At 53.1% G+C, this 25,708-nt stretch overlaps 1 protein-coding gene across 4 annotated transcripts in view; it reads right to left on the minus strand.

Annotated features, from left to right (window-relative positions):
• Positions 1–25,708, minus strand: part of exoc6b (exocyst complex component 6B) — a 102,379-nt gene that overhangs the window by 46,163 nt on the left and 30,508 nt on the right. For all 4 annotated transcript variants that reach the window (XM_035426633.1, XM_035426635.1, XM_035426634.1 and 1 more), the window contains exons 7-15: positions 19,803–19,976; positions 16,053–16,121; positions 10,224–10,307; positions 8,959–9,005; positions 7,878–7,998; positions 7,330–7,401; positions 7,078–7,175; positions 5,566–5,671; positions 5,161–5,270 (exon numbers count right to left, since the gene is read on the minus strand). In XM_035426633.1, the coding sequence (XP_035282524.1) occupies positions 5,161–5,270; positions 5,566–5,671; positions 7,078–7,175; positions 7,330–7,401; positions 7,878–7,998; positions 8,959–9,005; positions 10,224–10,307; positions 16,053–16,121; positions 19,803–19,976 (881 nt within the window). The remainder of the gene's footprint in view (positions 1–5,160; positions 5,271–5,565; positions 5,672–7,077; positions 7,176–7,329; positions 7,402–7,877; positions 7,999–8,958; positions 9,006–10,223; positions 10,308–16,052; positions 16,122–19,802; positions 19,977–25,708) is intronic.

The following is a 25,708-nucleotide window of genomic DNA, read 5'->3' on the forward strand; positions in this document are numbered from 1 at the left end:
ATTCTAGAACATTTCCACGCCGAGAACCTCAGCTGGCGGGGCCCCCGCTCAGAGGGCAGACCCCGCGAGATGGGGACGGGGGGGACGGGGGGGACGGGGGGGGGGTAGGGCACGGCTGCCCCCAAACAGCGATCTACCCCTCAGACAATGCTAGTGAGGCACGGGTAAGGGGGGGGGGGGGGGGGGGTTCCTAATGAGAGGGGGCTTTGTGTGAACTGCACGTGCCGTACTGAACTACGCGCCGGCCTCAAGCCCGTCTCCACCCCCGCCCTCTATGGCAGAAAAAAATTAAAAGGGGGGGGGAGAGGAAGAAGAAAGAAGAAAAAAAAACCCTTGGGTGATGTTTATTAGCAGAGTCGAGCCTTGATTTGGGCAGCGGGCTCAAACGCAACGCCTCATCTTGTTAATCATCCGTTTCGTTCGCTCGTTCGCTTCCTTCCTGGCTCCCCGTCAGGAGCCCGGGATCCTGATTCCGATGCCGGGGGAAAAATGCCGTTTTTGGAGAGCGGCGGGTCCGAGGAGGGGCCGGAATCACAAGGGTAACTGGGCCCCTTCAAAGCGGAGGGGAAACAATACGCAGATCGGCCCCGCACATCTTCGTTCGTTTACACGGCGCCTGATTACACGGCGGAGCTCAGCGGCCGATCGCAGATCGATCCGCACGCGCGACGTAACGAACGCGTCGAGTCGAAGGGGCAGGCCGTTTCGACAGCAGCGGCGCAGCTCCGGTCAGGTGAAACGCGCAGCTGTGTCAGTGACAGAGCATTATCAAATAGCATTACTGTGTTTAAAAAATTTTTTTAAAGATTTGCACATGTTATAGCCCACATTGCGAGGTTTAAGTCTGCGTTATAGTTACTATCCAAAAAAAATCACAGAAAGAACCAAAAAACTGCCAAAGACTTTTTTAGTAAATAGACAAAAAGCATTGAATCGGTGACACCTGTGACTTCTGTGACAAACACTTAGCCATAGAAACAATTACCCTTCTGGGAGACATAAAATATGACCTAGAACCTCCTGCACAACGTTCCCATTCCATCCCGCCAACATTCACGCCCGGCGTCCTTACTCTCGCTCGCGTCTGGATCGTTTCGCATCGACGGTCGCCGCCACAGCTGGGGGATCGCCGTGCGCAGTCCTGCGCAGACCGTAGCGCTGGACACGCTCTCGAGTCGCACCAGAAGATACGCTCAATTCCCCACACGAGTATCTTCTTCCCCGAAGCCCTCCAGCTATTCCACTCATTTATTCAACATACTCTGAAGGGGTAAAAAGTCAGGCTTCCTTTTTTTTTTTTCTTCATTATTCAGCTATTCTCATCATCTGGTGAACGTCAAAACCGATGAAAAGGACAGTCTCAACTCGGAAAACGTTGGCTCGCACACTCTGGCCGATATCCATCAATAGCAGGTTCATCTTTTAATCCGTCCAAGTTTGAGTGTGTGTGTGGAGGGGGGGGGGGGGACAAAACAAAAGTGTTGCATACGACTTTAAAGGGGAAAGCGATATTCCAGCCCTGAGTCTGAAAGAGAGAAATGCTGAAACTCTGGAAGACCCTGCTGGCTGAGGCCGCTGCGCTGCAAGGTGACTCCGCGGGGCGTGAGACAGCGAAGCCCATTGCGCTTGTATGGCTCTGATTCGCAATCTCGAAGAGTGTCATGGCAAAGCGTCGTAGCGGTAACACATTCTGATGTCTGGGTATCCGGCCGAGGCCCAATTTACTCCTCCCAGTGAAAAAAAAGGAAATTTGTCTGAACAACACAGCCTGCCGTGATTGGACTCAGCAGCTCTGAGCTGTTACGCTTGGCTGAGATCATACATATGGCTATTTGATTAGAGGTTACAGATCTGGATGTCAAACCCCCCCGCCCCCCCACCGCCGGATGAAAAGTCCGAAAATGAAGGCCGTTTAAAATTCGTCGGCTGAGGGAGCGGAGGGGGGGTTTTGAAAGCCTGTTCACAGGGACGGCCCCGCGTCCGGGCAACCCGCTCCACATTTGGGAGAACTCCCCCTGGGAAAACGAATCCCGCTTCAGTATTCATGAGGGGGGGGGGGGAACCGGGGAGACGAGCTTCCTCCGGTGGCCGTGTTTTCGCTGCCCGCTGGTCGGCCCCCCGCGTCCTACGCCATGTCGCCTCGTATATCCTCCTCCCTTAGCAACACGTATCCGTCTAAAGGCTGCGCTCCTTCGGGCCCAAGCGGTTTAACCAAATTCTTAAACGTAGCACCACTGCTTCATACTAGATTTTAGTTGCCACACTGCGCTCGTGAGCCACACATCACTTCCTGTGGCTTAGTGACAAGCGACGTGTGGCTCGCGGGCGCAGTGTGTTCCTCTCGTCTGATGTCACAAAAAAGGCCAAATAAACGTAGAGACTCCTTTCTCATGGGGGGTCTCTGACTAGATTAAATTAAAACTCACCTACCTGTACAGACTGACAGCAGAGGTGGTCACGACATATGCCTACATATGCCTACAAATCTGTGTGTACAATAGGACTTCACGCCACTGCGTTCTGCATGTGTAAACTCTACAACAAGATACCATTAGGCTATTTATCACAGCACAATCTGCACTATCACACCACCATTTTACACTGTAACACACAATCTACACACTTATATCTGTATAACATGTAACACACTACAACATGCCTGCATTGTACATGTGCAACACACGCAATCTACGCACTTCCATTTTTCAAACGTGCAACACACTGAAATCTTCGTGCTTCATTTTTACAATGTGTAGCGCACCGCTCCACCTACACGCCTGCACTTTACAACGTAGCCAGCGAATGTGCTGCTCCATCCCCACGCCCGCCCCTCCCCGCCTCTAAACGTGTGCCAATTTCGCAATGAAGGACAGACACAAACCACATTAAAGAAACAACAGCAACCACATAAATCCCAAATTCCTTCACACGATTTCACGGCGTAAGAGAACCGAACCTCTTTGAACTTTTTCAAGGACAGAGGAACTGGACACAGGCGGCCTCTCCGCAGTTTGCAGCAGAACAGTCAGTCCTGTTTTGATGGTAATGGGCGGTAATTTGGCAGACCGGGTTACCTTGTGATCCCGTTACACTTTCCTGTGGTTCCCCTACGGTGACCTGTGACCCACAAACCCCCACCGCCCAACGCACCCCCGGAACAGGAAGCCGGCCAGCGACGTCCCCTCCCCTCTTAAGGTAACCAGACCTGACGTGCCGCTCACAGAGACCTGCACCGAGGGTCAAACAGCCCACATTAAACGACCCCCCCCCCCCGGTAACCGAGCCGGCAAACGTTTCCACATTGCCCAATCAGGCGAGGCCCTCTTCCAGACCAGGCCGGACGCGGATCGGGAGGGTCGCCGTGGAAACGCCTCAGAAGTGCGACCTCTGACCCCCGGCGGCTAACCTTTTGCTCTGATTGGGGGGATTTGGAGGAAAGGATTGAATCGCACTGGGGTCCCTCCGGCCGGGTGTCGGGGGTGTGTTACAGGGCTCAGGGACCTCACGGAGCATGCTCACGAGACACTCTGCACCGCACCACGCTGACCTCGCCCTTATAAACCCAGTCATTAATACATCCATCAGCGCTCTTTCACAAGCCTTTTGTTTGTTCGCATGACATTGTTTTCCAGAAGTTTCTCCAGATGGCCGTCCTGGGTAGTCAGAGCGCAAGTTTCCAGTATTTCCCCAAACGATTCCAGAGTTCCTGTATTGTTTAGGTTACCCATGTGGGAATCAGAGTCAGCACAGTGCTTTGTAGCAGTTCCTGCCCAGTAACAATCACACTTTCATTGTTTAACATGTGAGAAGAAAAGGTGTGAACAGGAGCACCAGGACTTCAGAAGGCCATACTGTCGCTGCTTGATGGATGTATAAAATGGTTAACTAAGCTGGGAACTCCATCGCTTCAAATTTGGGTACCTAAAGTCATTAATGCAGACTCACTCAAAACAGAAAACCTGTTCAAACGAGCCAGAGCTCGAACAGGGTAGGAGAGTAAAAGTGAAACATGTTGATTTTGGTAATTTCATTACTGGCTACAATGCACATATATATATATTTTTTTGTCAAAAGCCCCCATAGATCCCCTGAAAGTATGTGATATCTGTGAAATATTGAAGATTACAAACATAATATGTGAGAAGGAAAATAAAACTGGAATGGCTCTGTTCATTTCAGTCAAGCATGAAAAAATAGCCTTAAAAAAAAAGCCGACCCCTGGCTGAGATTAACACTGTTGGGGCCTGTTGGTTTTCACTTGAACTAAGCTAATAAGAACGCTATAATGGTTACTTTCTACCTTGAGATTTGTTTGATTCAAAAATTGTTGTTGGCAACTCAAAGCAATGCGGTTACAGCTACATGAGAATTGTAGTTCTGGAAATACACTCAAAGGTATGTCGTGAAAATGCCAAAGTTATGTCCCAATTACAAAGTCGAAATTTGCAGAAAACATCTTTGAAAATGTTTTTTTTTTTCGTGAAAAAAAGTTTGCTTGTGAGGATAGTAAACTCTTTCTTCTGACGAACACGCTGTCTGTAACACGGTCTTCTGAGAGCAGCAGTAAAATAAACCCTTTGTGACTGACGAGGTTCTGAGTAAAAACCTTAAATTTCATTAATGTATTAAATAAAAAATGAAAAAAAGTAATTACATTTCGCTAAACTTACTGACCTTGCATTGCGAAATGTGTTTGAAACCCCAGCAAGACCTAGCATCTGTCTTTCCAAGATGGACCTCCCAGTCAGAAAATAATATATTTTAAAATGGTGTGCATATTTCTTGCCAGTTAGCGCTGTCTTGCCCATAAACTTCACAAAACTTTACTTTTGCCTAAAAATCAAACTTGGCTGATGCTTGGAACAGTGCTTAGAAAGACAACGTGTAACAACTGTTGTGAATGGACATGTGTCTGTAAATGTGCACCTTCCTGTGAGTGTTCACGTGCATGTAAGTATGTTCATACGTGTGTGTGTGCGTGCGTGTGTGCACATGCGTTTATTTGTGTGCTTATGTGTGTGCGTGTATGCGTTTCTGTTTGTGCACGCGCATGTGTGTATGTATGTGAGCATATGTCTGCGCATGTTTCTGTGTGTGTACGTGTATGTGTGTGAGTGTGTGAGAGAGAGAGAGAGAGAGAAGCAGTGAGCAGACACACACCTCAGGTGTAGGTCCTCTGAGAATTTGAGGCAGGCATAGATGAACTCCTTCAGCTGGCTGTAGACTTTGGGCACAAACTGAGAGAAGGGTAACTTCTTAGGGAAGGGCATCTGTGGGAGGGGCAGTCATGTGTCAATCACACACGCAGCCAAACACAAAAAAAGACAGCTGCTGCCATACAGACCAACAGTCATAAAACAAGTCAAACACTGCCCATACCGTGCATTCAGAAAGTTTCCACTTTCTGAATGTTGCTGCATTGAAAAGTAAAATTAAAAGGTATCGAAATGGGATTTTATTTCCCACTAAGTTACAAGCAACTCTATAATGTCAAAATAAAAGAAAATTGTTTGAGGTTTACGGCATGGTACTGTAATTATCCCGCAACAGCCCACCCAGGCCCACCTTTTCAAGTTCGGGGTCCTGGAAGGGGAACTGTCCCGTGATGCACCTGTACTCCTCCTCCGTCGCCACGGGGATGGGGCTGTAGTTGTCCTGGTCCAGGATTTGCCTGCGCGAGGGCCAATCACGAGCACAAAGCAAACGGTCACCGAGGGAACGGCTCACGCGGAACGGGGCGCCATTCACCGCTTCCCGCCTCCGCGCCAACCTGCCTTCCCCTCGAACCCTGGCCCCACCTCCCCCGGGTCACAAGTCAGCTGCCACGCAAACCCCAGGGGAGATCTAGGGGGGCCTGTCTCAGCGGGCCCCGCGAGTTGACACGCGCGTTTATTCGCGAGCGGTACTCCCGGGGGGGGGGAGTTGGGGGGGGGGGGCTTCCAAAACCATTTCGAAAAGCCGACTGGGAGATTAGCGGGCCTGGAGAGGAAGTCGATGCGCCTATCTGCTAAATCCACCTTGGGCACCGCTAACCCGCGGGAGCGCCCGTCTCCACAGCACGGCGGTGCCGCGCATTCCCCGAGCTTTCCGCTCCGCTCGGGTTCCAAGGCCGCCTCGCGGCGCGTGCCAAGGGCCCTGGACAAGGAATCGGCAGGGACGTCCACAACAGGGTCATTCCAGAGCACTGATTTCATCTATTCTGGCCACTCTGGAAAAGATTTAGCTGTGTTCCTTGGAAGCTTTGATGTAGAGAGATCCTGACGATAGGCCAGGATTTTTGTGGTTACCGATTCAATTTTAAAACACGTAGAAGAAGAAAAAAAAGAACAGTTTTTATAAAAAATAATACAAATAAAGTTTGACAACTATACAGATAAACTTGGAGAGTAATTCTTAGGAATTTTTTGCATTGTCTGAAATTATAACATCTGTTCGTTTTACAATAAATAGTTTTAGGTTGGTTATATAAAATCGTTCCAAGAGTAAATATTCACAGTCATTTGTCACGAGTATGTTCAGGTCCTTAAAAAGGTGTGATGTTCTGTTTTAGCAATGGAATATGACACTTTTGTGAGGAGATTCCAATCTAATTTTGTAGGCTTGCCAATCAGAGCTCACTTTACATGACAGGATTGAGAAGTTTGATTGAAAGGTTTTTCACTGTGACCTAGGAGGACCCAGTCATCTTCCCTAAACCGCAATAACTTGAACAGGAAGTTCAAGAGAAAAATGCTTTTCCTCTACATAAGCTTGAATATACTTAAGTCTGCAAAATAAAAATGTTCTTACCATTGCGTCATACTACAATATGGACAAAGAATAACTTATTTAACAATACAGCCAAAATTATTGGTGAATGTAATTTCCGCTATGACTGCACACGAACCCTAACATCTGGTCAGAGGTTAGTCTGGGGTCAAACCGTTGACCTCACGTTTCCATGGCGAGATGCTGTAACACAGGGCAGCAAAACTCCCTTCAGTGATGCTTCAGCTTACTGTGGACTTCATTACCCAGACCCACCAGTTTGTCTGAGCATGCCCAAGAGTGCTGATGGTTTCCCGCAATGCCACTCACCTGAAGGTCAGGTTCCACTTCTTCAGCAGAATCTCTCCATACTGGTCTCGGATCTCCAGCAACATGTCGAACAGCTGGTTGACTGGGAAACCATAGCCCTGTCAACCACAAACACACACACAATCACACACATATATACACACACAGGCAAAGAGAAAGAGGGAAGCGGGGTACTTCATATTTAAAATTGTAATGATAATTTAAAGAATTACTAGGTACACAAATAGTCACACACACACACACCAGTCTCACCTGCAGAGTGTCGGCAAAGAGCACAATGAGGTTCTTCAGATCTAGAACCAGGTCAGGATCAGTGCAATAAGACTGCAGAGAGAGGAGCAGAGTCAGGCATCACAGTAACACACAAAGCCACAGCAACAGCACTCCTCTCATACGCTGGCCTGTGACCCAGGGTCTACATTCAGTAACAGCCACTCAGCACAGCACATCACACCCCCGGGGATTAGTATGACTGGGGTCATTACTGAAACTGACCCAGTGACCCCATTCAGTAACAACCACTCAGTACAGCAACAGGACTCCTCTCATACACTGGCCTGTGACCCAGTGACCCCGACGAGTAACAGTCACTCAGTACAGTACAGCACACTCTCAGGGATTAGTATCACTGGGGTCATTACTAAAGCATACTCAATAATGACTGCCGCTGCTGGAGACTGTCAATGATCCCCCCCAACCCCACCTTTGCTCACACCCCAAGAAGTACCACTAGCCCCGTACAAGCCTGAGGAAGTGACATCAACCAGAGGAAGTGACATCAGGACAAGGCAGGAGCTCACCGAGTGCGTTCTCAGAGCAGCGATGGTCTTGGACAGGGCCAGCTCCCACAGCTCCTCCACGTAGGCCCTGTTCACCAGGCCCTGGGTCGTGTGGAGGATGTGGTCCTCCACCACAAAGAACCTGCGTAAAGGAGAGAGCAGAGGAGAACAATCAGTATCCCTCACAGCGCCCCCTATAGGGCTGGAGACAAAGACACATTTGGGCATTATCACTGTGAGGTCATGCAAGTGACACATGGAGACCCAATCAGAGCACTGGACTCAAGCAAGGGGGAGGAGACAGAACTGAGGACCGATTCAGGAAGATGCTTTGATAAAATCAGTCCTGTCTGGGCACAGCCAGAGAGGATGGAAGAACACCGATCCAGCAAAGCTCACGTACCAAACTGTACAATTTACTCTTTCGGCTTCCGACTGATAACGTTTTAATAGCTGATTCAGTAAAACGTAATAACTTTGATATCTGAGAGAGAGCTACCGCACCATACATCCAACCTCGGATTCACTTCTGAACTTTGTTCAAGAGAGGAACCTACAAGATTTTTCTTCCCATCTCAAACAATGTTTTATGAAACAGTGAAAATAAATATACCACATCGAAATCAAAGGGAGAAGTTGGACGTCAGCTTCCAAGCACTACGACAACTCTGGCAAATTCAGCGCTTAGAGGGCTCGTCCAAAGAAGTCAAATCAAAGACAAACAGACTGTGAAACACAAGAGCACGAGAACAGGAAAGAAACAGAGCAGAGGTAGATGGACAGGTATGAGAAACACTGAGAGAAAAAAAAGCAGAGGAAGGGAGAGAAAGTGAGGGACAAACAGAGAGAAAGTGTGAAAGAGAGTGGGTGAGAGAGTGAGGGAAAGGGTGGAAGTGGGTGAGAGAGAGAGAGAGAGAGAGAGAGAGAGAGAGAGAGAGCACTAGAGAGAGAGGGGACGGATAATGAAAATGAGCAAGTCACAAAGTGTACAGCAGGGATGAGCGGCCGCACGGACCCCCCCCCCGGAGAAGGTCACCCCGCCACCATCCCAGGGACGTGCGCTAGCACCCTGTGAGGAGGGTTCGGTGGAGGGAACACTTACCCCACGATTTGATTGAAGTACCTTCTGTACCCGTCCAGAGTTTCATGCTGAAGAGTAAGAGAGAGAGACTGAGAATGAACACACCTGAGGAAGCAGGCAGCTGAGCCAATGGGCATGAATGCATCGCTGTACAGTACACACATGGATATGGAGGCATGTCATATGGATATATCAGTGTACTGCATATACCAATGTTTCAACAGGCGATGTTGTAACTGCCACTTTCAGAGTGTATGTGTGCGCGTGTTTGTACACAAATGTATGTGTGTGTACATGAATGTGTGTGTGTGTGTGCGTGTCTGTACATGATTGCGTGTGTGTACGTGTGTTTGTACATGAATGCAAGTGAGCACACATTGAATGCATGTGTGTGTGTGTGTGTGTGTGTGTGTGTGTGTGAGAGAGAGAATGCATGTGTGTGTGTGTGTGTGTGAGAGAGAGAGAATGCATGTGTGTGTGTGTGTGTGTGTGTGTGTGTGTGAGAGAGAGAGAATGCATGTGTGTGTGTGTGTGTGTGAGAGAGAGAATGCATGTGTGTGTGTGTGTGTGTGTGTGTGTGTGTGTGAGAGAGAGAGAATGCATGTGTGTGTGTGTGTGTGTGTGTGTGAGAGAGAGAGAATGCATGTGTGTGTGTGTGTGTGTGTGTGTGTGAGAGAAAGAATGCATGTGTGTGTGTGTGTGTGTGAGAGAGAGAGAGAATGCATGTGTGTGTGTGTGTGTGTGTGAGAGAGAGAGAATGCATGTGTGTGTGTGTGTGTGTGTGTGTGTGTGTATGTGTGTGTGTGTGTGTGTGTGAGAGAGAGAGAGAATGCATGTGTGTGTGTGTGTGTGTGTGTGTGTGTAAGAGAGAGAGAATGCATGTGTGTGTGTGTGTGTGTGTGTGAGAGAGAGAATGCATGTGTGTGTGTGTGTGTGTGTGAGAGAGAGAGAATGCATGTGTGTGTGTGTGTGTGTGTGTGAGAGAGAGAGAATGCATGTGTGTGTGTGTGTGTGTGAGAGAGAGAATGCATGTGTGTGTGCGTGTGCGTGTGCGTGTGCGTGTGTGTGTGTGTGTGAATCTGTGCGTCTCTTCTCTAACGAGTCCTCCTGGTCCAGGTGGAGGCCGTTCTTGGTTCTTCCGGGCGTAGCTGCTGGTCAGGGTGTCGGTTAGTGAAGTTAGCGCCCGGGTGGGGGTGGGGGGGTGTGTGAGGACGCTGCGCTCCTCCAGGACCAGGACAGCGCAGCGGGGGTGTGCGGGAGGGACGGGGGTGTGCTCAGGGTCGTACCATGTTAGAGTGAGGCTGCAGGACCAGGCGTGCCTGTTTCCTCCTCTGCTTCCTGTAGTAGCTCTCAAACGCGTCCCGGGCGCCCTGGCAACAACAGGAGACACTCAGCACGGTCGCCGCGGCGTCTACACACTCTCGCGCCTGTGCCCGTACCCATGGCAGTTCTATTTTCTAAGTGCCAACTGTGAAGATGTCATATATGACCAGCCAATGAAAAATCTAAAACACTTTCCCTCACCAAGGTCTCAGCAAGGCTAGAAAACACACGGGGTCAGAGAGAGGAGCCTAATCTCCTAAAACGGAGTTCAAACAGGGTTCCTATCACCAGCGGCGGCATCCAAAAAGTGCCTCTTATCTCCCCGTGCCCCGGGACCAGAGCGGCTCCCAATATCAGACGCAGCGGGGACGACCCGAGCCCTCTATCAGGGCCCCGAGCAGTCGGGACTTATCGGCCATTCCGGTCAGTCCCTGTGAACTCGGGCCTATCAGCCCGCACCAGGCCTGGGCCCACGCTCTTCTCCCGCCCCAGAGATAAGGCACCGAACCCGGGCTCGTCACCGCCACGGCCCTGGCGAGGACAGAGCTTCAGTAAGCTCAGGAAATGAGTTCTAAATTACCGTGGAACTTCATTCCAATTGCCCGGCTAATTGCTCAAAATGCAACTAAGCTCTGCAGTTTGTAGGAGACCACTGTCTATAGGGCTACTCACTCGTGCTGAAACACCTCATTCTAAAGCAAAGCTACTGCTAGGCTAATGAACCTGCTAGCAGTGAAACTGCTAGCATAGGAGAAATCAAAATGTATTTGCCGAAGTACATTACTCGCCCATGAGTGCCATATTAATCTAAGCCTACCGGGGGCATCGTTGTGAAGCTGCACTGAAACTGTGCATTCAGTCTGTTTTAGTAGTGGATGCTGACTTTCTTTTTGTTGAGAACGGCCTGATTGGTTTAAATATTTTGTAAAGGAAAAACAAACACCCCCGCAGGACAGCAAAACAGCTCCTGCGCAGGCCTGCTAACGCTTGTGACAAAGCGCCTTTGTGCCCCCCCCCCCCCACTCACCCCCCCACCCCCCCACCCCCCCACCCTCGTCACCGTCGGCACACATCAGCAATCAACTATGACCTTCCCCTACCAGATCCCTCCACTTCCTGTCAAAAAGGGCCTGCTTCCTGTCAGATAGGCGCACCCTCAAAGTTAAGCAACGTGCCACGGGGTCATCGCCGCGCCAACAACGCCTGACCCCGGCGACCCGCGGATAACCCCCCTCTGGGGAGGCGGGGGGGGGGGCGAGCAGACCCCTCTCTCCCGCATGGAGGGGGTGCCAGTTTCTGAAGGAACACCGTGACCCTCGAGCCAGAAATCAAAACGGTCAAAAACAGAACCTGTCTTTGTTCCGCACGCCGTGTTATTCACTGCCGCACAGTCAACACCGGCGGGCCGGCAGGTCATAATGAGAGGGCCGTTAATGGGGAGTCCAGGGTTCGGAAAGGTAAAGAGGGGCCCCCCACAGGGGCCCACAGGACCCCAACGTGGCTGTTACTTCCTCTACACAACAGTATGAATATATGATTAGAACGTGGGTCAGAGTTGATCAGCTCCAGTAAAATGCAGTCAATTCAGTTCAATTCATTACAAATCAAGCAATGAGATGAAAAAATCATTCCATAATTTGGCCAAAAAATCATTACATGAATTGACCGAATTCAAATTTAGACCCAACCCAATGATCTCTACCCGTGATCGCTGGCAAAATTCACCCAGTAAAAACATGGTGGGTGGTCCCAGAGGCACAACGGGAGAGCCGTCTGTGTTGGGTGCAGTGGCGCCCCCTGTGGCCCAGATGCAGCTGTGTAAATTTAAACGTAGCATATCTCCTCCAGCGAGCACCGTGCCAACATGGGGACTGAAGCTCCTCTCTTTCAGCCTCGCTGGACGAGGCGGCGTTCGGTACGACGGCTGAGGAAGCCGCCTCGGGGCCCCTGAAGGTGCCGCGGCCCGCCTTGGAGTGTCCTGAAGGAGGAGACGTCCCCTCAGCGCCAGCACACGTAGAACCAGAACAGCGTGTTTCTAGCGCTTTCTTCACCGATGACGCAGAACGAACAGCGCCGAACACTTTTTAATTAGAACAAGGCCATCGGCCCGGGAGCCTTGAACCCGAAAAGAATCCCGGGAATCCAATCGGGAGCTGCTCGACGGCTCACTTTTTTGGACCAAAAAAGCCCATTACGTCCCTGCAATAAGCAGCTGCGAAACCTGGGTATTTCGCTCGCTCTTTGAAAGGGGTTAAGGAGCCGCCGGCCCGTCTGGCAAGCCCGTGATTACACCGATCATACTCTGGAACAAGAGAGCGGGAGAACTGTCTGCGTCACCGCGGCACAGAGGGACTGAGGCAGGAACGGTGTCGAAAACAGAAGGAACGGATCACCGCTACCGCTCGGACCGCCAAAACCCGCAGCGCGGAGGGACCGCGAGTGGACCGGGTCAGAGCCGGTTCACAATGAGCTCACAGTGAACCGGTCACTACAGGCCCCGCTGGCCGCGGGGTCACCCGCGTTCCTGACAGCTCTCGTCGGAAAAACGTCTGGAAAGAACGTTCCTCAGGTCAAAGGCAAAGCTGCTGATTTTGTTTTTTTTTTTGTTTTTTTGGTCGTTGTCTTTGCTGGATAAGCTTAGAAAGAACAGACCTCCTTTTCAAAGGGTGATGTAACCTTCTGAGGAAGGCGAAGAGGTGAACTGGCCGTCCGAGAAATAGAGCGCAGAAAAAAAAGCAAACAGTGTGTGCGGACCCAAAAAGAGACTGTGTCCCCTCTGACTCCAGCCCCTCCCCTCCCCTCCTCTCCTCTCGCTGGCCTTCCTGTCAGAGTTCAGGGCCTTCCTGTCCCTTTTCGGTTCGGCTGAACCCCGCCCGGCCGCCTCCGAACGCCGTGACCGGGTCGCGTCCCCTACAGCCGTCACAAACCGAAAAAAATAAAAACATTTAAAAGCCCCTGTCCCCCCCCACAGCCGCTGTTGGATCAGAGCCGGGCCGGGACCCTTTTTCACCGTCCCCACCCCCCTCCCTCATCGACCGCTTCTCACCTCCCCCCCCCCCCCCCCCCACCAAGGTCTCGAAGGTGAGGCGAGGGTCAGCGCTGGGAAGGAAACCCATAAACTTGGGCCGGTCACATGACATTCCCCCCGGCGAGAGCGGGGCGTCTGGAGGCACGCGGACGCCGTTTGTTTGCTTTCTGTTGTTTTCGCCGCGGGCGCAGGAGAGGCTCGTCTCCCCTTTCAGGGAGCGACCACTTTTTCTTGCCCCCCCCACGCTCACCGTTTGACCCCTCGCACTCTAAACAGTCCATCCGACAGGGAAATGACCTCTACCCCCCCCAACCCCCCCCAGTGTTAAACTCTTCACCCCCCGCCGCCGCGGCTCGCGGTGTCCTCCCACGCGCAGCGCCGCGACGCAAAGCGAAAGTGTTTACCCCCCCCCCCCCCCCCAACGCAGTTCTCACCAGCGCAAACACAAAGGCCATTGTGACCTGCGGCCCGCTCTTCACACGGCTACGTCCCCGCAAGACCGCCAAGTCCCACACACACACACACACACGCACGTACGCACACACACACGCACGTACGCACTCAGGCATGCACGCGCACGTGCACACGCACTCACACATACGCATGCACACACACACACACACACACACACACACACACACGCACGTACGCACTCAGGCATGCACACGCACGCGCATTCACACATACGCATGCACGCGCATGCACACATGGACACACAAGCACATGCATGCACACTTTTGTGTGTGCGTGTATCTGTGTGTGTGTGAGACAGGTAGGCACAAAACCAACTTGAGCCTTCCTCCCCAGAAATGAGAGCTCGCCCTCCACCTCAGACAAAGGCCACCAGGTCGCCCTGTCCTAGCGCACGGTCCCCATGTGCAAATTCATCCCAGCCCACGCTCACGGGCACAGGGCACTGCGCACACGCTCACGGGCACAGGGCACTGCGCACACGCTCACGGGCACAGGGCACTGCGCACACGCTCACGGGCACAGGGCACTGCGCACACGCTCACAGGGCACTGCGCACACGCTCACGGGCACAGGGCACGGCGCACACGCTCACGGGCACAGGGCACTGCGCACACGCTCACAGGGCACGGCGCACACGCTCACGGGCACAGGGCACTGCGCACACGCTCACGGGCACAGGGCACTGCGCACACGCTCACAGGGCACTGCGCACACGCTCACAGGGCACGGCGCACACGCTCACGGGCACAGGGCACTGCGCACACGCTCACGGGCACAGGGCACTGCGCACACGCTCACAGGGCACGGCGCACACGCTCACGGGCACAGGGCACTGCGCACACGCTCACGGGCACAGGGCACTGCGCACACGCTCACAGGGCACGGCGCACACGCTCACGGGCACAGGGCACTGCGCACACGCTCACGCTCACAGGGCACTGCGCACACGCTCACAGGGCACGGCGCACACGCTCACGGGCACAGGGCACTGCGCACACGCTCACGGGCACAGGGCACTGCGCACACGCTCACAGGGCACTGCGCACACGCTCACAGGGCACGGCGCACACGCTCACGGGCACAGGGCACTGCGCACACGCTCACGGGCACGGGGCACACGCTCACGGGCACGGGGCACTGCGCACACGCTCACGGGCACAGGGCACTGCGCACACGCTCACGGGCACAGGGCACTGCGCACACGCTCACGGGCACAGGGCACTGCGCACACGCTCACGGGCACAGGGCGCTGCGCACACGCTCACGGGCACAGGGCACTGTGCACACGCTCACGGGCACAGGGCACTGCGCACACGCTCACGGGCACAGGGCACTGCGCACACGCTCACGGGCACAGGGCACTGCGCACACGCTCACGGGCACAGGGCACTGCGCACACGCTAACAGGCACAGGGCACTGCGCACACGCAACCCCGCGGGCACCGCTCCGGACCGGCACCCGCCGAAACCCGAGGCCGCGGAAGCGCTCCCAAACACAACACGGCGAGCGGCGGGCCGGGCCGGGGGCCCTGCCGCGCGGGCGGCCAGCCTGAGTGCCTGTTTGTTTGGACTGCGCGGAGACGCAGACAGGGCCCGGGAGAGGGCTAATTGGAAAACGGCGGGTAATCTCAACGCTGGGAGAACGATGTGGGCGCGGAGCCGAAACCCAGCTCCGCGCTGCCAATGTCAACGCCGGGCGGGGGGGGGGGGGAGGGAAGCACCGCCTTCTCCCTTCTCTGCTTCCAACGGGCCAGTCTGAGCTTAAAGACATTCACCTGGCAGCTGTCAATCAGAGAGGACTCCGCCCCAACCCCATGCCTACGCCCCGCCCCCTGTGACTGAAGTGAATACCTGAATGCTAACACAAGCTGTGCAGGGTGTGCATCACACACATGGGTAACCCATGGTACAGGTGGGACATTCAAATACAGGCAGGTGGTAAAGTTACAGGGAGGAGAAAGACACAGAAAGGAACAGCAACAAAAAAAAACCTGGAAGGACAGCAATAATTAGGACAGATCATTTAACTAGAACAAGAGGCCCACTGTCCTGTAGGCCGACATAATTAAGAGACAGAAAGAAAGAGGGAGAGGAGGAGAGGAAAGAGAGAACAGATGAGAATAAGAGAGTTGAAGTGACTTGTGAGAGAGAATGCAAAGATGCTGATCGGGGATAGATGGAGGGGGAGAAGAACAGTAAAGAGATGAGGACGAGAGGACAAGACAGAGGAAGAGAGGAGGAGGAGAGGAGAGATTGCGGAGGAAGAGGGGGGAGGTCACGGCCAGCTCACCAGCCCGGTGTAGATGTGGAGGCAGCGGTACACCGGCGAGAAGTCCACCAGATCTTGAGCTCCGGGCACCTGCCAAACAGACACATACACCGTCAGACCACCAGGGGGAGCTACAGAGCACAAGAGGCCAGCACCATCCGACTGAAGGATGAACCGCGGGGCTGGATTACGCGCTGCATGCTGAGGATAACGGCTGGGCCCGATACCCAGGATAGGCCAACAGCTCATTTCCTGTCGGGCTTCTGTGTCCCATCAGTGATGTCACTACTCAAGCCTGACACTGTGCAAGCTCTGCACAGCGCTTGCACAGCAGTCTCCCAGCAGCGGGAGACTCTCGCGGTCAGCCCTACCCCTGGCGAGGACACTCGGGAGAGCCGGAATGGCTGCCGTTACTCCACAGTCAGGCCTTACTTTCCTCAAAGTCAATGTGAAAATAAGCCGATACCAAAATCATCCCCAGTGGGATCATTTTACCCACTGCGATCCGATTGGTCGGCAGGCCAGTGGAGGCGGAATTCAGGAGCGCTGGCAAGCGTTCATGTCCAATCGGCCTCTCCAACACGTCACTTCCTTAATCAAATTCCAGCACGTTGGGCTGATTTTACTGGAGGGGAGCGCTACAATTTCTCAAAGTTCTCAATAGCCATTTGTGACTGTTTTTTTGTCGGTTTTTCTTTTCTCTTCTCTGGGGCCCGGCTGCTTGTGCACACAGGTTAAATAAATCACTGAGGACACGGTAGAAATACAGCCGTACGAATGCTCCCGGCTGGCTGGCTGCGTTTCTCCACGTCGGACAGGTTCTTGACCTTCGCCGAACGGCGACAGACGAGGCTGTTTGTTTCCTCTGGACAAATTTATGTTAATAAGACAGCAGGCCTTAAATCCTGACCCATTTACGAGGCAGCGGGGGGGGGGGGGGGAGAGGGGGGGCGCTGGATCATTCGCTCAGTCCCTCCTCCATTCTACCTCCATTACGCTTTCCTTCCACACTCACACCATCTAAATCAGACGGGCCGACGTTTCAAAAACCACCGTCTCGCATACGTATTTACAGCCCTGAGAGAGCTTCCCCCGCGCCACGGTAACACGACCGCAATAAAAACGACAAGTGCAAACGCCGCGTCGCGTTAAAGGGCCATGCACTCATTTCAGAGGCTTGTACAGCCAACTCCGACCGTTTCTGCCGTGTTTTTTTTTTGCAGCGTTTCGGAATGAAGTGATTCGTTTAAGTCACCGATTCGCCGAAGGGTCCACACAGCTCGTTTCCAAGGTCTACATTGGCTGCGGATGTGAAGGAATTCAGAAAGATCTGCAGACGCTGTGACCCCCTCCAGGACTGGAGTTTGAGATGTCTAGCCGAAGAGTTTGGCGGGGGAACAGCTTCCCCACCGGGCACTCTCGGGGTAAATAAAGAGATTTCAGACTCCTGCTGCTCTCTAGGAGGAAGGAGGTAGAGGTCACGCCATACCCTGCACCTCCAAAGTGGAGGCACAGGACAAAACAGAGATAGAGAAGAGAGAGAAAGGCGGAGAGGTAGACTGAGCGAGAAAGAGACTGAGAAAAACCTGTTTATCTCAGACTACCTTCTACTGGGAAGCAGAGCAGCTTTCATTGGAGGAATAGGACCAGGGTGTCGAGGCAAGGCCAATCGGCCAGTGGATACACTCTTAACGTTCCGTGAAGCACTGCATTGTGGGATTCAGAGTACAGAGGCCATGAGTAAAGCCTACATGAGAAAGCAATGTTGAAGACTCCCATCCTGCAATTAACAGCCTCTGACCGCAGAGACTGGGGGGAGAGACAGGACTCCCGACACTATTGTCACACTGGTGCATGATGGGACATTTCTGCTGCCAGGGACCTTGCCCACTTCCCCTAAAACCCTCTGACGACGATGTCACAGGCACGCTCTCACACAAGAAAGCGCTCCTAACCCCCCACCCCCCCCCCAAGGCTCCCCCTCCGCCCGCCAAAATACGATTCCCCCGCCCCCCCCAAGAAACCCAACCAAACAATGGCAGCTTTCATCTTCTTCCCGTAAAACGAGCAGAACAGCCGAAAAATACCAACCGGGGTTCGAGGGGGGGAGGGGAGGGGAGGGGGGCGGACAAAATAAAACAATAGTAAGGAGAACGGGGAAGAAACGCGAGGCATGTGTGGTTTGACGCCGCTCACACGCGTGTAAAGAGGGCTCGAGGGACCCGGTGTTTATTCACAAGCCCGTCTGCGTGGGGCACACCTTCACACAGGAAAGGGTGAAGGGCAGGGGGACGGGGGGAGGGAGGGAGGGAGGGAGGTGGGGGGGTGGCAGCAGTGACCTGTACATGCCTCTCGGTCAGAGGGTCAGCATGGCGACGGACGCGGAGCGGGAGAAACGGTGGTGTCTGGGACAGCGGTGGACACCACTGGCAGGCAGGTTCTAATACCAGAGCACAGACGTCACTTTACTGCAGCAAGGATCCCCAGTGCACAGGCAGACCTCATCCTGATTATCCTGAGGACACGCAAAATCACCTCTTCCTCCGCATCACAATCTGACACACCGCAATTAATCTCAGCTCAAACTCTTTAATCGAGCCTCGTGAACTCTGAAGTCACGTGCATTGGGGCGGGAACGGGACGCACCGCTCAGGTCACGTCCCGCACGCCGAGATCACGTCCCGCATAGCGAGATCACGTCCCGCACCGCTCAGGTCACGTCCCGCACGGCGAGATCACGTCCCGCGCGCTCAGGTCACATCCCGCTCGGCCTCGCTCGCTCACAAACCCGTCACGTTTCACACGCTCCCCGCGCTGGCCAGCAGCCCCGGAGTAATGACACTAAACCACCGCAAATGGCCCGGGCCAGCAGGAAGGGAGTAGCCATCAGAGTGAGCCAGAGGTCAGCGAGAGAGAGAGAGAGAGAGAGAGATGGATACAGAAAGAGATACAGAGAGAGAGAGAGAGATAGATACAGAAAGAGATGGAGAGAGACTTTTGTTGTTCCTTTATTGAAACCCTACCCCCTATTTACAAACCCAAAATAGAGAGAGAGAGAGAGAGAGAGAGAGAGAGAGAGAGAGAGAGAGAGAGAGAGAGAGAGAGAGAGAGAGAGAGAGAGAGATAGATAAAGAAAGAGATGGAGAGAGACTTTTGTTGTTCCTTTATTGAAACCCTACCCCCTGTTTACAACCCCAAAACCCAGAGTGAGTGAGAGAGAGAAAGAGAGAGAGAGAGAGCAAGACTTTTGTTGTTCCTTTATTGAAACCCAACCCCCTATTTACAAACCCAAAACACACAGAGAGAGAGAGAGAGAGAGAGAGAGAGAGATAGAGATAAAGAGAGAGAGAGAGAGATACACCCTCTCCGCGCACGTTCACCATGTCCCTGAAGCGGGAGCAGGTCAGGTGACGCGGTAAGGCGGGAACATCGCATCTCGAGCGCGGCCCGTTCCGGCGAACAGAAATGTTTACACGTCCACGAGAACAAACGCGGTTTGGGCAGACGGGGGAGAGAGCAGGTCCCAGGACGCAGGCGGCGGGTCACGGGTGACCGGCCCGGGGGACCGAGCGATCAGGAAATGAGAAAAGGAACTGCGTAGCATTTCAGCTCCCAATCTGATCATACGTGACTCAGTGTCTGCATAACATCACATGACCTGGGGAGAGATGACCATTAAATCTTTTAGGTTTAAACAGGAATGGGGGGGGGGGGGGGGAGTCTAAGGTCCCCAGAGCAGCAGTTAAGGGGACAGGGGTGCCCAGGAGCTACCTCGTCGTCCTCCTCATCCTCCACGTCCAGTATCCCAGAGTCCTGTTCAGACAGCGGGCTGCTACCCTGACCGTCCAGCTCCGTGCCCTGCCCGGCCTCCTTCCTGGCTCTCCGTCCGCTGCCTGCCCTCTGCTGGTGAGGAAGGGTACTGTCCAAGCTCCGCTGCAGCTGCGCCTGAAACGCAGACGAGGTACAGTCAGCTGCACTGCAGACACAGGTACACACGTACAGCACACACACACGCGCGCGCGCGCTCTCTCTCTCACGCACTCTCTTGCACACGGTCACACACGAACTCGCATGCGCGCACACACACACACGCACACACTTTGGGGGGACAGTGAGAACGTCTATAGCAGCACACCACATGTAGGAAGCACACTAGTAAACCAGCAGCAGGTCATGCAGAACAACAGGACCTGCTTCATGCGCTGCTGTCGTCCTCCCCAGCAGACTGATACATAAAACTGCACTGAGCTTCATAAGCCTGCGCTACCTTCCCGCTGTACACCTCAGTGTGAAGAGACGCTTCCCGAGCCCATCTCTCCCTTAGCTGCGTGGGGGGGGGGCAGATCAGATAGGGCGGGGATGGGGAGGGAAGAGGCGAGGTTATCCCTTAACTATTCCAGACCCGAGCCAATCTGGATCGTACCCAACCGAAAAGCGGGAGAGATGGGACCGAGCCTGGGCCGGGCAGCAGTGTTGCATGATGGGAAGGGAACTGGGCTCGTACCTCCAGGGGAGCACGCCCGATTCCCAGGTGCGTAAATGAGCAGAGGGAACGCTGCAGACGGGGGAGGCCGCTGCCTGGCTGGCCTCCAGCGGCTCTGCTACCGCAGGGACTCCGGGCATGTGCACTGGAGCTGGAAAACCTCACAGAACTCTCCGGAAAGAGCCGGCGTGTACCGTGCTTTCCGCCATAAAAGCGCAGCGCGCTCCCAGATAAGTCCCTAACAGGCCCCAAATGAAGACGGACGGCCATTTTGGAACTTTGGTTGACTCTTTGCGAGAACGTCTGTAATCCACTTCAGACAGCGCTGGGAGATTCGCTCCAGCACTGCACAAACGGTGAGAGGTTTTCTTTTTTCTCCGAATTGGAGAGTAAACTAGAGGTTCTCTGGCTGGGCGGCGTCCAGCGGGTTTGCAGGTGGCGAGCGTACAATAGCCGCCACTTCAGGAACAGAATGGACCTCTCCAGTTCTACCGGGGGGGGGGGGGGGGGGGGATATAGGGTGAAGTTTGGGACAGTTACCCAAATGAATGGGCAAGGTGGGGCCCCCCCCTGAAGGATGGGGGGGGGGGCTGAATAGGGACAGCCTCAATGGCGAGGGCAGAATGACGCACGAGGGCTCGCCGTTTGCGTAAGGTCCGGGAGGCCCTCAGAAAGCCGCCCCGCTCGCCCAACGCCGGCGCCCGCGCTCCCCTCCTCCGTCCCCCCCGAAAACAAGGGCTCTTGAGAAGGCGCACAAAGGGGGTCGGCCCAGGTGAACTCCCCCGCATGAAAGGGCCTTCCTGAACGCCGAGCTCACCCCCCCCCGAAAGAGCCCCGGAAGGTTCCGCTGACGCACGGGTGACGCGTCGGGGCCCCTGGGAACGCCGCGGGCCGGGGGGGTGCAGGCGCCCCGTTTCCAGAACTCTCCTTCACGCGGCGGAGACGTCGGGGTCGGGTCGGGTCGACTCGTGAAGGGGGGGGGGACGAGCGACTGAAAGCCCGGCTGAAGTGGGTACGCTGTGACGCACGAGGCCTGCTGTCACCTCAGCCTCCATCACCGAGCGTCAGAGGGACCAGCTCTCACTGCTGCTGCCGTCACAAAGAGTCTCCCCACAGCCCCGTTCCCACAGACACATCAGCCTCTCTTTCCGTTTGCATTTATTTTCACTTAATTCATTTCATTGTTTTATTTTCATGTGTTTGAATATATTTTATTGTTTTATTTAATTTACTTATTTATTATTTTCATTTGTTTTAATTTAGTTTATTGTTTTATTTTATTTAATCATATATTTATGTATATATATTATATATATATATATATATATATATTTATATATATTTGATTTCACTTATTTTATTGTCTTTATTTTTGCTTTTAATCATTTTAAACCTGGGTCTTTACTTTTATTTTTCCCCAGTTCTTAATCCTTTATTTCCTTTTTTTTTTTTTTTAATATATATATTTCACATCTTTTTATTTCTTACATTTATTTATCACCTTTGACTATGTGTAATTAAACACAACTCCTGCTTTATTTTCACCCTCAGCCAGACTCTCTCCAGCTTGGAAAGGGCTTCCGGACGCTGGGTCCCTTTCCGGCCCTTAGAGCGCTCCAGCCTGGTCCCTCTCAGCCTCCTACCCCCGTGGGGGGTGCAGCTAACATCCAGCCTCAGAGGAGCCCCTCACCGGCGTCCACCCCAGCCCTCTGACCGTCCGGCACCCAGCGGGCTACTAAACACGCCCATCAGCCGGCTCTCCCCCGACCGCATTACCCACCGGAGACCCCACCGCGGGGCGCTCGAGACCGAAAAGGGCACGAACACCCTGCCTTCAGGGTGCCAAAGCGCCAGCCCCAGACGTAACGAGACCCCGAGACCGCGATCCACGCGGGAACACGTGACACCGCTAAGCCGCAGGCCAGACTGCTGAGAAGCGACTTCGTCCACCGTTCCAAACGTCCTGAAAGGTTTCGAGAAAAGAGTTCACACCTCTGGTCCGATCCCCTTCGGGCTGCGGGACGGGGCGTCCCGACGCGCCAGCGGGTTTCGCCACGCCACTTTTCCGCCACCTGCGACGCCCACAATTTCAACCTCTCCAGGGGCCCGGCCATCTTTCTCTCATTTTCTCTTTTATGCTTCCGAGTACATATGCACATTTGGTGCCAGCTGTTGGTTTTGTTCTTGGTTTTGTAAAGCTTCTTATGGCCTACTTTTTGTGAAGCACTTTGCACACTTTCTTTGAAGACTGCTAGAGTGCTAGATAACTATATGTATTATTATTATTATTATTATTATTATTATTATTATTATTATTATGAGGTAATTAGAGTCTATCATTGTGAACCCACACTGTGTGCTGGCTGCAGAAGGAGCGATCCTCCTCCTCATAGGCTCTTCTTCCTTTCACGGCCTCTTCCTGTGCCCACCTAGGGACTCTTCCGCTCGACTCTGTGGCTAAAGGTACACTCCTGTGGGGGTTTTAGGCCACTGTCTGCCCAGAAGTGTGCTGAAAGATGGCTGGGAAGACATTCATGGTACAGATTTTGAGGCTTTGTGATTCCAAGATGCAAAACTGAACAGTTCTTGAACACACTTTTGTTTCAGATCCCAGGATTACCGTACAGAGAGAGTGGGGTACTCTCAGTAAGAGGAGGGTGGAGTAGAGAGTGGGGTACTCTCAGTAAGAGGAGGGTGGAGGAGAGAGTGGGGTATTCTCAGTAAGAGGGGGGTGGAGTAGAGAGTGAGGTACTCTCAGTAAGAGGAGGGTGGAGGAGAGAGTGGGGTACTCTCAGTAAGAGGAGGGTGGAGGAGAGAGTGGGGTACTCTCAGTCAGAGGTGGGTGGAGGAGACAGTGGGGTACTCTCAGTAAGAGGAGGGTGGAGGAGACAGTGGGGTACTCTCAGTAAGAGGTGAGTGGAGTAGAGAGTGAGGTATTCTCAGTAAGAGGAGGGTGGAGTAGAGAGTGAGGTATTCTCAGTAAGAGGAGGGTGGAGGAGACAGTGGGGTACTCTCAGTAAGAGGCTGGTGGAGCAGAGAGTGGGGTACTGTCAGTAAGAGGTGAGTGGAGCAGAGAGTGGAGTATTCTCAGTAAGAGGTGGGTGGAGGAGAGAGTGGGGTACTCTCAGTAAGAGGCTGGTGGAGCAGAGAGTGGGGTACTCTCAGTAAGAGGTGAGTGGAGCAGAGAGTGGAGTATTCTCAGTAAGAGGTGGGTGGAGGAGAGAGTGGGGTACTCTCAGTAAGAGGAGGGTGGAGTAGACAGTGGGGTACTCTCAGTAAGAGGAGGGTGGAGTAGAGAGTGAGGTACTCTCAGTAAGAGGAGGGTGGAGTAGAGAGTGGGGTACTCTCAGTCAGAGGCGGGTGGAGTAGAGAGTGAGGTACTCTCAGTAAGAGGTGGGTGGAGGAGAGAGTGGGGTACTCTCAGTAAGAGGTGAGTGGAGCAGAGAGTGGAGTATTCTCAGTAAGAGGTGGGTGGAGGAGAGAGTGGGGTACTCTCAGTAAGAGGAGGGTGGAGTAGACAGTGGGGTACTCTCAGTAAGAGGCGGCTGGAGGAGACAGTGGGGTAACACTGGGACATAAGCTCAGTACATTCCTCATTCTCACTGCAGAGGTCTTTCCTGCCCGTCCCACACAATGGAATCATTATTAGACTGAATCCCCCATATAATGAATCACCAGCGCAATTATACCAATCACAAGCGCAGCCTCCGCTCAGCCCAGGCAGAAAGCAGGCCTGTGGGGCTGCTGGATCGATGCGCTCCGAGACAAACAGCCGCCTGTCATTAGCGGCGTGCTCCTTTTGGCTGAGAGCGCGGGGCGGGGCGGCACGCTCCCGCTTCACAACGATACGCCCAGGGGGAGGCGCTAGGACACCCCAGCCACTGCGGGACAGAGTCGCCGGGCTTTTCGTGTGTCCCACAGAGTGAGCTCTGCACTGCAGGTGGACAGAGGTACTGCAACTGCATCCTACTCAAAGCAACAAATTCAAAGCAACAAGTGTGGTGCTGTTCCATTTGTTAGGACACACATGCCATTAGCTAGGATAAACAGGCTACTGTCAAACAGGTAGCGGCGCTCCACTTGCCGGGCTGTGCTAGCACGTTAGCGCATTAGCGGAACGCGCTCCAGAAGAATGCTCTCAGGAAAGGAGGGAAAAGGCAGTTTCAGAGTAAAACAGTAAAAACTCAGAGCGGCAGTATCCATAGATACCGTGGCCGAGGAGAAGGGAAACTGTTCTACGTCAGTGAGCCAATTATTCTTCCACTCATCTCAGATTTGAAGTTCCCGATGGTTGCATAAGTAAAAACGTCCCCATTCTTTCTCCCCGCTTCCCACAAACCCCAAGAAAGAAAGGAAATGCTGAGAGACACACACAAAAACAAAAACATGACAGAGAGAGACACAGTGGTGTACACTCAGTAAGGGGAGAGAGAGAGAGAGAGAGATTGGCCCTCCAATATCAAGTGAAACCACCGGTAAGCCTTAAAAAAAAACATACAAGAAAAAAAATATATATGTAACCGCAATGCTAAGGATGTCCATTTCCCAGAAACAGTCTTGCAGGGTGATGAGGAAGAAGAGAGGACTAGGGTGACAGGGCTCACTGACAGTCAGGGAACAGAAGGAGGACACTACCATGATGCTTTGCTCATGAGTACGATATCAGATGGGAAAAGGAACAGCATTCTTCTGTTCCTTTTCCCAGGTCCCCAAAAAAGATTCATCACAGGGACTCAGAAGAGTGGGCACTGACCTATGGCAGGACATACATATGAATATACAGATACTTACTCTCCACCTTCATCCCCTACAGCCTCTCAGCCAAAACCATCATATAAATACAATAAACATGCCCTTAACACAATCACCAGCACACATCATCTTTCACTCTCTGCCTCACACACACACACACACACACACAGGCATGCAGACACACTCACACATACACACACACACACAGGCATGTAGACACACACACTGAAACACACATACATACAAACACACATGCGCACACACTGGAGCCTTCACTTCAGCAGGCAGAAAGCTGAAAGAGCACTTTGCTGAAGGTTACTCCAGTTTAAACCACGATCGACTGCGCAGCCAACATTCCTTTGCTGCCGTAGGAATCAGAGAGGAGCTCACATACACTGAGCTCTGCTGCCCCCAACAGGACACAGAGAGAAATGCACGTGGA

The sequence above is a fragment of the Anguilla anguilla genome, chromosome 7, assembly GCF_013347855.1.
Source record: "Anguilla anguilla isolate fAngAng1 chromosome 7, fAngAng1.pri, whole genome shotgun sequence".
NCBI classification, from domain to species: domain Eukaryota; kingdom Metazoa; phylum Chordata; class Actinopteri; order Anguilliformes; family Anguillidae; genus Anguilla; species Anguilla anguilla.